Raw genomic sequence first — 12,097 nt, forward strand, 5'->3', positions numbered from 1 at the left:
TACAATTGTGCATTACTGAACCCAGAAGTAGTATTACTGAACTCGTAGGAGCAGCAGCGGGTGGGGGCTGGCCCTTCACCCACCAGCGCCAATTTTTTAAATTTAATACTACAGGGGCACATCACCAAGAAAGGCAATCGGGCCCAGAGCCGGGGGCTACTTACAATCCTCCGGCAGAACTTCCTTGAACTGCTCAAAGTAGGACGTCAGCCGTGCCAGACTCTCCACGTTGATCATCTCTTGCAAAGACGTATCTCCGAACCTTGGAAAGGTGATGCGGGGACACCATCAGTGCACACGACCCATTCTTTCAAACATTCCCTGAGTGTTCAGTCTGTTCTTGGGTGGATTCCGGGCCACTTCCCTTTTCTAGAACTTAGGGCCAGCTCTACTGCACTGGAACGTGGGTACTCATGGGCAGGACCAGTATCATCTGTACCAGGCGCCCCTGCAAGGTGCTGGCCCTGCCACCCACCCCTCTGTCCCCCTCTTCTCAAAGGCAACTGGGAGCGGGGTGAAAGCCAGGAGTGAGACGTGAGAAGCCAGGCCTGTCTGACACCCGGTGAGCAGTCTGACTGTGGCCCTGGCTTGTCCACAGGGTACTGGCTCCTTTTTCCTACGCTGTCCCAGTGAGGCTTGCCAGGGCCTGCAGGGTGACTCGTGGACTCACCGGCCGGTGTGCCGGCAGCTAAGGTGGCTCTTTACGAAGGCAGCTGAACAGTCTCAAGACCCGGATGCCCAGGCCAGCTCTACCTCTTCCTACTGAGTGACCTCAGCGTCACCCGGCTCCCATCTCACCGACTCATCTCGTGACCTCCCCAAGCCAGCCCTTCTGCTTAGTGCACCCATCCTGCCTCAGCCTTTCCAGGATCAACAGTCGCCTGCATAAAGGCATTCCGTCCCTTAGACACCGCCCTGCCCTGATCCAGGTCACTGAAGCTCACCTGGCCACGATCCAACCACCTCTTCATCCCCTTGTCCCCACACATCCAGCCCATGGGCAGCAAAGCTGACTTAAAACGTACATCTGAATGTGTGCCCCTCTAAGGTTCTGGAGCATCTCCCTCAAGCCATGCTGCTGTGTCTCCAGGGGAGGCCCCCTCCTACCCCCGGCGTCAGTGGAGGGACACGTGCCCCTCCAATGACATCCTGCATTGTGGACTAGCCAACAGGCCGTGACACGGGGTCAGCGGGAGGGAGGAGGACCCTCAGTGGGAAGGGCTGCCACCATGGGCTCACGCACAACTGCAATGGTAAGGGCAGCGAGGAATAGCAGCGTGCTGGTCTTTCGCACACACAGTCGCCACGAGTCGGAAGTGGCTCCAGGACATGAAACAACAGTGTTAAGGTGCCCTTCCTTATACAGTGAAATGTGCATGGCACACAGAGGCGAGAGTGTGTATGAGGAGTTGTATTATATACAGCTCACCCCTCCTTTCCCACAAACATGCCCAACCCACTCACCCCACGCACACGTCTACACATACACGAGACTCCTCTCTGCCGGCCAGCAAGTTACTCTGGAGGGAGGTTTGAAAGGCATAAGCCATTAGGCTCAAGGCACAGTTCTGGGGTGGGCACACACAGCCTGGCTGCCCTCACCACTGCCCTCCCTTGATTCTCCATGAGCCCAGAGACCACGTTTGACACACCTGCGCCTCTCCAGCCCCAGAGTCAGGCCCCGGGAAACCCCAGGAGGGGACCATGTCTCTGCCAGCAGCACAGTGGCTGCTTGTCCTGGGACAGCAGGGGATACGTACCTCTCGGCCAGCGTCTGCTGCTCGTTGATGCCCACGTTGAAGAGGACGGGCTGCACCCGCAGCAGCATGCCGCTCTGGATCTCCCGGGGCAGCGAGTCAAACAGCGAGACCGGCAGGGGGATCCGCACATTGAAGCCGTCGCTGGGAAACCGTGGCGAGAGGAAGGAGGGGGGCTGTGCAGCAGGGCCAGGGACCCACTAAGCAGGCCAGGAAACCAGCTCCCTGGCGGCCGCCCTGCCAGCCAGGGAGCCCACTGATGGCAAGGAAGGCAACCAGCATTCTTAACAAAGTGGACATGTATGGCACGCAATACATGTGAGAACAACCAGGTGGGCTCTCAGAAGTGGAGAGCACCCAGCTTCCAGACATGCTCGCCGAAGACAAAGCGGGTGCATTGACTAATGTGGTGAAGAAAGCTGATGGTGCCCGGCTATGACATGATAGAGCATCTGGGGTCTAAAAGGCTTGAAAGTAAACAAGCTATCATCAAGCAGGGAAGCAACAAAGCCCACATGGAAGAAACACACCAGCCTGGGCAATCACGAGGAGTCCACGGGATTGATACTGTTCAGGCATCAGAAGACCAGAAACAATCATATCAATGCAAGTGAGTGGGGTTGGAGTGGAGATCCAGTGCCCATCTGTAGACAACTGGACAGCCCCTCACAAAAGGGTCACAAGGAAAGAAGAGACAGCCAGGGTGCAGTATAGCACTGAGGAAACATACAACTTTCCTCTAGTTCTTTAATGCTGCTTCTCTCCCCCCCCCCCATCATGATCCCAACTCTAGCTTACAAATTGGCTAGACCAGAGCATGCACACGAGTGCAGAGAAGAGCTGGAAACACAGGGAATGCAGGACAGATAACCCCTCAGGACCAATAATGAGAGGAGCGATACCATGGTAGGAGGAAGGTGGTGGGAGGAGGAACCAATCGCAATGACTGACATTGAATCCCCCCTCCCCACCCAGGGGATGAACAACAGAAATGTGGGTGAAGGGAGACAGCAGACGGTGTAAGCTATAAAAATAATTAAAAATGATAAAGGGCTCATGAGGGGAAAAAAGAGCTGATACCACGGGCTCAAGTAGAAAGAAAATGTTTGGCAATGATGGTGGCAGCACATGTACAAATGGATGAATGGATTGTCCTAAGAGCTGAAAAAGCCCCCAATAAAGAGGATTTATTAACCAAAGCAGCAGCTGGGGAGCACCAGGCTTACCGGTTCCCGGTGATGACCGGCAGCATGTCAGTCGATGCGCTGGACGTGGCCTGCGTGACTTTGAAGGTCACGTTCCTCAAGTCCATGATCCCGAGGCTCATGTCCTCCAGCATTGCCAGCTCCTCGCCTGCGCCCAGGAGAGGGAAGAAAGGCTGTCACGCAGCGCAGCAGGGGCTGCCCCACGGCAGTGCATGTGGGGGCCCAGGAAGACCCAGGCGTGGCTACATGGGATGGGGTGAGTGGCCTCATCACCCACTGGCTTACTTCCCCAAGTAAACGCTGCAGCCGCCACTACCGTGGGCGTCATGTGCAGCAGCAGCTGACAGGCAAGAGAGCCTCCCCCCTGCACCCTCCTGGCTGGTTCAGGGCTGTGGGATGGAAACCCATGGGGCCTCAGAAGGAAAGACTAGCTTTCTGAAGAGAGAAAAAGCGACACAGTCCCATGGTGATGTTACAGCCAGATCCTTCCATGACAAGGGACTTACAACACCACTCGTGAGTGAATGCTTTCAAAGTCTCAATTTTTCACCTCCTCTGAAGAAATAAGCGGACGACAACTTGCAGATACCTAGTGAATTCTCCTACCTCTTGGCTCAGCAACTCTCCCTTTAACTGCCTGGTGGTTGCAGCAACCGGCCCACAGACCTAAGTGCAAAGATGCCACCCTGCAGCACTGAACAGCGGCAGTCCCCAACCACCCTGCTGTCTGGCCCTACACGACTAGTTCAATGCCTATGGTCCATCTTCAAGCTCCACAGAAAGTCGCCAAATGACAGCAACGACAAAAACCGAGGGGCTGTGTGTGTACACGCTTCTCTGGGGCTTCTCCCAGGAGTCCCTGTTACAGGAACACCTTCGGCACCCCGGGGTGGTGGCTCTGTTTCAGGGAGCACATTTCAGGTGGGTGGTCAGGAAAGCATTCAGGGAGCAAAGATCAGAACCAGCTGGGTAACTGCTGGGCACACCCGCGGCCTGCAGGTCTCACCGTAGGTGCTCAGCAGGCTCTCAAACTGGGCCAGCAGCCCAATGGTGTAGAGCTGCCGCAGGAACCCGTCGTCGTGCAGGCAGTTCCGCAGCTTGATGATGAAGCCGCAGATGAGGGCGGTAAGCTAGTCGGCGGGGAGACAAACAGGGACGTGGCTGAAGGGGGGCATCGCCTCTCACATCGCAGTCAGTGCAAGCCCACCAGCCACTCGGATCAGAGCAGCCCTCCTTCCCCTCAGGGAAGCCGAGGCGTGGGGAGAGCCTTGGACTGGGGTCCTCTTCGGAGAGAGTGTGTAGCATTACAGGCTTGCCACCTGTTGTTCCCAAAGGTGGGCTTGGTTTGGGCCCGGTTTCTGACCCTCCTTCCTGGAGGGTCCTTGGCTAGAGCTTTCTGGAAGCCCAGAATCAATGCGCCACATTGAAGGGGTGTCTCCACTCACAGATCCATACCAGCTCTGGATGGACATGGAATTACAATGGCGAAGAGAGGAGAGAGAGAGAACACAACCACTCTACCGGTTCCTCAGCGAGAGATGCTCTGTGGGCTGTAACAGGCCCCCCAGGGCAGGTGGGACAGATGGCAAGGACCAGCCTGCTGACCTGACTAAAGAGATGACTGGCACCAACTCAACTGGTTACATCCATTGAAACGCTACCGTTCCCGGGAGGATGTTAGAAATCGTTCAGACAGTTCTGCCTGAGGAGCAGAACTAAGGCACCTGGTGTGTGATCAATGAGAAAACAGATTGTACTGGAAGCAGGCATCCATATCTCCCTCTTTAAATTCCCTTGTGGGAAAAGCAAAAGGGGGTTTAAAAAAGTCACCTATATGGCCTGGAACCACCTCCACCCCCCACCGCCACCCCCAGCAGAACCAGCCCGTGTGCACACACTATCACTGCAAACATTTCCAGGAGCAACAAATGTACAAGTGGATCTTCTCCAAAGTACACGGTGACAAAATCAATTTCTCCCTTACATACTAAATTCTGGACTTTTCTGTTAACTAGATTTGAAAGAAACAGGCACAGGAAGCTAGTTTTAATTGTGACAGGAGGGAGAAAGGAAACAGCCCCTGTTGTATGAGGTCGCACGAGCCTGTGCCTCCCTGGAGCCCCCTGGGAGCTTACGGTCTGGCAGAAGACGACGTCTCGGCGATGCTGCAGGCTCAGGGACGTGGCTATGGTGGGCGCGCTGTCCTGCATGAGCAGGAAGACCATCGCCTTCTTGGCCTTGTCACTCATCATGGCCACGCAGTCCGTGAGGGTGGTCAGCAGTGGGTACAGGGCCTCACTCCATTCTCCTGAGCACGTGGGAAGGAGTCGTTTCAGAAAGGAAGATGGTGAAGAGCGGGTTCTGGAAGATTAACACGTCACCCCTCCGAGAACCTTCCCCACACCTCATCGACATCTGATTCTTCTTGGCCCTCACTCTGACCTCATGACCGGCACTAAGCTCTGCGGAGAGCCAACCCTGCAACTAGACCTGGGAGACTACGGCCCAAGCTCAAGGACTGAAGGCTGCCTTTGAGGACGACCACAGAAAGGCCTCAGCGAGTCAGTGACCGGACAAGACCCAGTCTCCTTACCACAGCGGCCTCTCCTGGACGAGGGAGGGAAAGACGCCCAGGACAAGCATCTTGCCCCTCCCTCTTCACCTAGGTAGGAATGCCGAGACCCCAGCCCTCCTTGGACCAAGAACCAACTCCACCACGTCTAGCTGTGCAGGTTGGCTAGAATTTTCAGAGCAGACTCCACCCACGTCCCTGCCCTCCGTATGCCCTCATCAATTTCTGTCGTTTCCTGTTAAGAACATAAAGAAACTTTGGCCCTGTACCAAAACAACGTTTTAAAAATAGAACCACAGAGAAAAGCGGGTTGAAAGCTATCTTTGGCTTTTGCTCTTTTTTGGGTCTTTCTACCAGTTTAGAAGAGAGGAGCTGTGCCCTCCTCTGCTTTATTTGTGAGAAGTCACCAGCCCCCCCAGACATGGGCATCGGGTACCCACCACTGGGCGAGCCCACAGCTAAGTGCGGCCAGAGGCAGTGAGTGAGCTGGGGCAGCATCCATCCTGGGATGGAGGACATGGACCCCAGACTCCCTCAGACAACACCGCAGGGCTCAGGGGAGGCCAGGGGGTCACGTGAAGCATGCAGGCACCGGAGGGGCGGTCTGTCTTGCGCCGGCTGGATCTGAGAAACGGGGAATGGTGACTGCTCTGTTCTCTCCAACTGTGAGGGGGCTTCAAAGGGTGGGCGAAAACGTTCCATTATCCTTTCACTCCCTGCTTTCTCCGTGATTGACTTGCTAAGACTTTCCCTTGCAGAGGTTCTCAGGGTAAGCCCTCTGGCAGGTTTGCCTCTTTGCTGCGACCCAATCTAGAGAAATGCTGACGGGTGTAAAGGGACCTCCCTGCACGCCGGGTTGGGGAATGTGGGTTTTCAAGTAGACAGGGCAGTTCAAAATTTAGAAACCATCTAAGCGTACATGCAGGCACACTGCACGGGGACAGGGATTTAGACTTGTCATGGGAAAAAGAAAAGCAGAGTTAAATTTAGAACGTCTCCAACAGAAAGGTCTTAGCAAATAAGTCTTGGTGACAAAGGTGCCTGGCCGGAGAAGTAGACCGAGTGAGCGCCTCCCCCGTCCTCCGAAACCCTCCGAGCTCCAGCAGGGGTTTCTTTGAAGAGCTCATCTGAATACACACCAAGGACATCCGGCAACTAGCACCAGGCACACGGCAGTTCCGTTTCAATAGTCAAATGGTTGAGGGAAAAGTGAGAAGTCACGAGAATGTTCTCCCTCGGCTGCAAATGCTCTTGGAGCAGGGCCTGCCCGCTGTGCCTGGCTTCTCCAGGGGGAGGCATCTGCATGTCTCATGCTGTGCAGACGGCTTTGACTTGGAATGCCATCGTGACAGAGGGTCTCATCTGACCCCTTGAGCATGCCCTCCTCATACACCCGCTAACACAAAGCTCATGAAAAATTACTCTGGTGTGCTAGCCTTTTAAAGAGTGGAACAGGCTGGACATGGAGGAGCAAACAGGTCAAGGCACTAGAGGTTTTAGAGAAGCCACGTGCCCCTGGTGGTGTGTGTGTGTGTGTGTGCGTGTGTGTGCGCGCGTGCCCTCCAGCCTGGAGAGGGCTGTAGAGCTCAGTCCACACGCCAGCCGCCCTTTCTACAGCCTGTTACAACTGTTCTCTTGCTTACTGCACAGGGTCCGACAGCACAGGCAAGGCAGCACGCTCTGGAAGGCTAAATGCCATTCCGAGAGACACGGAATAAAGCCTGCTATCAGTCTGTCTGTCTGGACTGTGAAGTCCACGTTCCTTCTAACATGTCAGGCGGTGGCGTCTGAGGACAGAGCGAGAGTTGGAGCACAGCACACTTCGGGGCCTATGAGGAGCCTCTGACCGAATGTGGTCTGAATGAAATGAGGCCCACGAGCGCAACGGCGTGTCCGCCCAGGACCTAGTGATACCGAAGAGGCGGGGTGGTGGGATTGGTGAAGGGTTTGACACTGCCTCCTTCATGGAGAAAGTCTTGTGATAGAATAGACATACGTACATATGTATATATGTATATACACACATGTGTATGAGCTCACTACATGATGTCCTTAATGATGCGGCTGTTCACATGGAGGGGACAAGCTTCGGGCAAGCTCCTTGTTGCCTTGCTAATGTGTAAGCTCTGCTGGCTGGTAGCCAGTCCATAGACCACACTCAGAGAGCAAGCGAGCGAGAGAGCCAACGTGCATTTTAACCCAGAGTAAAGGCAGTGCACAGGAAAGCCAGAGGACCCTCCAGTGCATGCCATTTGACATCAGGACAGATGATATAATTAACACACAACCAGGATAGCCTTACAAAGCCAGGTGTCGCCTATACACTGCCCGTGAACTTGGCAGACTCCCTCTAAGCTCGCCACACTTCAGAGAACCAAGTCGGAATCGAGAATGCCTGGGCTTCTGTGGTCCAGGTGCCTGGTGCCACCAGCCCATTCCCTCCTAGGTGTGGCCCCACTGCCATTCAGAGGAAAAAAGCCTGCTGTCTGAGGGCACTGAGCTGTGAGTGGAGGCGGAAACCGGCCAGGGGAGGAGGAGAAGGCAGGGTTAACTATGAGCAGATCTACCAAGGCCTCGGTGACCCTGAGGATTGAGGGGGTCTCAGTTGGAGACCCACTAAAAGCTTAACGTTACACTGATTACATTAAGAAAGAGAGACTCCTAGAAGCAAAATAGGAGGCATGGGGCACCTGAGTAAAATCAGATGAGTCAAATCTATTTGAGTTCTGGGGCCTCTCCGCGGAGCCGAGGCATGGAGCTGGGCAGCAGGAAGGAAGGCACGCGGACAGCTGGCAGGAGCAGACTGGCGAGCCCCAGCCCGTCCCTGGAGCACCTGCCTAGAGCTCTGTGGTTCTCCACCTTCCTAATGCCGTGGCCCTTTAACACAGTTCCTCATGTTGTGATGACCCCCCAGCCATAAAGTTAGTTTCATTGCTACTTCATCACTGTCATTTTGCTACTGTGCTCAATCTGGCGACCCCTATGAAAGGTTTGTTCGACCCCCAAAGCTGCTTCCATACAAGGAAGGCTTTCCCCGAGTACTCCCCAAGTTCGGGGAGCACACGGCTGCCTTTGACGGTTTAGACCAGGGGTCCTCAAACTTTTTAAACGGGGCCATTTCCCTGTCCCTCAGACTGTTGGAGGGCCGGACTATAGTTTTCAAAAAAAACTATGAACAAATTCCTATTCACAGTGGACGAGTCGGCTGCCAAGCAGGACAGGCAGCGGTGGCAAAAACATCTGGCTGGCTCGATAAATGTCCTCGGCGGGTCGCAGTTTGAGAACCCCTGGTTTGGATTGAGAAACCCTATGGGAACGTGAAGGAGGAAGGTACGGAGCCTTCAGCAGGAGCCACGTACCTGGGCTGGATTCTTCAGCAGGGGGGCTGCCATCTGCACAGAAATGGAGGCGACACCACGGTTAAGGAGCAGCAACATGGTTCAAGCGAGAACACATAACGCCGAGAGCAACTGCACACGCAGCTTGCAGTTGGCGGCAGTGCGAGGGCTCTGTTGCTCAGCCCACCAGCCACTCGAAGGTGCTCTGCTGTTCTCAGACAGCGGGCCCTCTTGCTGGCCTGGCGACGCCGAGTCGCCCGCGGATGTTGCTAACACTTGCACACACGATGCCCCTCGGGGTGCGTGAGCCAACACGGTACGATGTGATGAATGCCTCGGGCACACTGATCACGTTGCATAATACGGCAGAGCCCTGTGCTGGTTCGCAACGTCTAGAAGCAGACTGGGGATGAGAGAGACTGGCCAGCGGGTCAGAGCCCTCGAGCCTGACTCACGGGGGCCCTGGTGAGACCGGGCTGAAGATGGACTGCCGAGACCAGACTGTGAAGGTCCAGGGCTGAAACCAAAATCCATATGCCAAACAAGCCCACCCCAGAATCCAGCGCTAACGCCTGATGCTAACCTTCTGGGGCCCGGGGGAGGCCAGAAGTAGCGTGTCCCTCCAGCTCCCTCAAAGGGCACCCATCCTAGTTTCATCTTCCGAACACGGTGTTGCTCGTGGGGGAGTCATTTCAGATTCACATTTCCCTTTGAAACGAAGGCAACTGGGTAGGCCACCAGGAAGGAACGGGTAATGGAAAGGGGGCACTTGGAGTAAAAAGTTCATTTCACATCTCAGCGCTTCCGTAATTGAAAACCCTGTCTTTGGGATGTGGAGCCAAGGCTCTCAGAGCTCCGGGAACAGGCAGAACAAGCTTGAAGCTTTGCTGAGAGAAGCTAGGAACTGCAGGGGATCCACTGCAGCAGCCTTTCGTGGTTGGCCGTCTCCTCTGGGGCGCGTGGGGGGGGGGTCCCCAGGTGCAGGTGAGGATAGTGCATCTACAGCCTGCACGATCAAGCAGCGGGGTGGGTGAGGGAGCCCTTTCCCTTTAATCATCCATAGAAAGGGCTTCTTAAACTGCTAGCGGGGGTAGAACATTTGAGATAGTCTGTCACTTAAAGACTTCAGCCCCTGCGGTCTGCCCCAAATCTGGTGAGACCAACAGCCAAGTAGAAAGCAGCCCAGGGTGGGGTGGAGTGGTGCAGGACAATGATTCTTAACTATCTGTCCAGCTCATCAGAATCACCCTGGGCCTGGAACAGAGTTTTGCACCCCAACTTCCCAAGCCATCACCTCTCCCCCTAGATCCCGAGTCTGTGAATGAGGACAAAGGTCTAGAAGTCAGCGTGCATGAGCTTCCATGGTGACCCCAGGAGTTAGGTTGGGGCCCTTCCTGTGGGCATCAGGGATTAAAGCGTGAAATGATGCATGGCTCTTTCCAAAGGAGAGCAAGGGGGTCTCCTCTGGGACCCCTGGAACAATGACTGTAGCTTCTTAGAACTCATAGGCCTCCCTGAGATCTGATGACCCTTACGGACTTTCTCAACAGACATGCAGCCCTGGCGCCCACGAAGCCACGGCACAGCTATCAATTCCAGGTGAGCATGTATGTGAAGAAGGCCATGGTAGTGCTCATGTCCTGAGGGGAATGGTGGTGCGGGTGTGGCGGGGACCGCTTATGGAGAATCAGGGAGGGAGGCCGCAGGACCTCTGGGGTTCCAGCTGGCAGGAACCTGTCAGCCCTGGCCCTGTGTGCACCCACCTGCAGTAGAGCCCTGATTGGTTCTGGCAAAGGTGAGCTGAAAAGGGGAACTCTGAGGCTGTAACTGTTTATGGGAGGAGAGAGCCTCATCTCTCTCCCACGGAACCGATGGTGGTTTTGAACTGCTAATCTGTGGTCAGGAGTCCAATACCTAACCGTTATGCCGCGAGGGCTGGGACACAATTCGCTTGCATAAAATACATATGTTGGTGTGAACACAACCTACTCGCTAAGCCAAAGCAACAGCTTCAGCAACATGAACTAGTTAAAGGGGCCACAGCCCATACAGGCTCTGGCACGTGAGATCATGGGACTGGGCAACACAAGTCTGCTTCTTTCGGATCCTCAGGATCTCACTGGGGCCGGGCAGCACCTCAGCTACGCTATGGATGTTTAAACAGAGGAACTCCTGGAGCTCCTGTAGTGTTTGGCATATGGTTTCATACAGTTCTTTTCAGAGTACTGGCCAGCGGAGCGAGACCCTCTCACCTGTCCGCTTCCCACACCCATGAACCACGACAGCGCGGCGGATTCTTACGGCACACGCGTGTACGCATCAGGCCCTCCACAGCAGGAGGAAACACTCATGTCAGTAACTGGACACATGCAATTATACACGCAGACGCCACAGGATGGGCTTTCACACGTGGCATGCATGTTACAGACACACAGGTCCGGTCAAACAGACTACCACCTGCATTTGAAAGCATCCAGTCAATAACCCGTTTTGTGTCGCCAGAAGTTTGAAAATGACAAAGCGGACGATACCAGGGAGAAATGAGTAATGAGTCTGACAGATGTTTGAGAAGAAACACAGGCACACAGAGAAACGCATCCTAAAGAGAGACAAACGCTCCGGGAAGCCAGGCTACCAACCCCGGGGTGGGAGTTGGGAGACGGTGAAACAAGGGTCCCAATGGCAAAAGACCACGTTAAAACAAGGGTCTCAAAGAGCCAAGCTCACTGCCACCAAGTTGATGCCGACTCACAGCGACCCTACAGGGCATAGTGGAGCTGCCCTGGGGGTTTCCAAGCCTGGAACTCTTTACAGGGGTAGAAAGCCCCATCTGTCTCCTGTGGACCGCCTGGTGGTTCTGAACTGCTGAGCTTGCAATTAGCAGCCCAATGTATAACCACTATACCACCAGGGCTAGAAAGGTGAATAGCATCTGATAAACAGAGAAAGGATTCATCAAGGGGCTCATGATAAAGAAGCCCACCATGGACTGTGAAACCTTTGCGGTATGAACCCTGCCCTTGGCACCCCTGGGCTTGGTTTCTATCAAGACCGTAGTGGTACTGGTGGGTAAGCAGAAAGCTAACCACAAGGTCAGCAATTCAAACCCAACAGCTGCTTGGCCAGAGAAAGATGAGGCACACCTGGGCCTTCTTTACTGAAGTTTCTAAAACTCTCACTGCCATCAAGCCTGTCCTGATTCATAAAAACAAACAAACAAAAACT

At 54.7% G+C, this 12,097-nt stretch overlaps 1 protein-coding gene across 9 annotated transcripts in view; it reads right to left on the reverse strand.

Annotated features, from left to right (window-relative positions):
- Positions 1-12,097, reverse strand: part of INPP4A (inositol polyphosphate-4-phosphatase type I A) — a 54,654-nt gene that overhangs the window by 14,949 nt on the left and 27,608 nt on the right. For 7 of the 9 annotated variants that reach the window (XM_030888462.2, XM_004704353.2, XM_004704356.2 and 4 more), the window contains 6 exons: positions 8,894-8,926; positions 5,098-5,270; positions 3,969-4,092; positions 2,984-3,110; positions 1,761-1,901; positions 165-262 (listed from right to left, as the gene is read on the reverse strand). In XM_030888462.2, coding sequence (XP_030744322.1) covers positions 165-262; positions 1,761-1,901; positions 2,984-3,110; positions 3,969-4,092; positions 5,098-5,270; positions 8,894-8,926 — 696 coding nt within the window. The remainder of the gene's footprint in view (positions 1-164; positions 263-1,760; positions 1,902-2,983; positions 3,111-3,968; positions 4,093-5,097; positions 5,271-8,893; positions 8,927-12,097) is intronic. The other 2 variants (XM_030888463.2, XM_045283879.1) reach the window with 1 other exon arrangement.

The sequence above is a fragment of the Echinops telfairi genome, unplaced genomic scaffold (genome assembly GCF_000313985.2).
Source record: "Echinops telfairi isolate 266 unplaced genomic scaffold, ASM31398v2 ScPeMD7_7467;HRSCAF=8505_1, whole genome shotgun sequence".
NCBI classification, from domain to species: domain Eukaryota; kingdom Metazoa; phylum Chordata; class Mammalia; order Afrosoricida; family Tenrecidae; genus Echinops; species Echinops telfairi.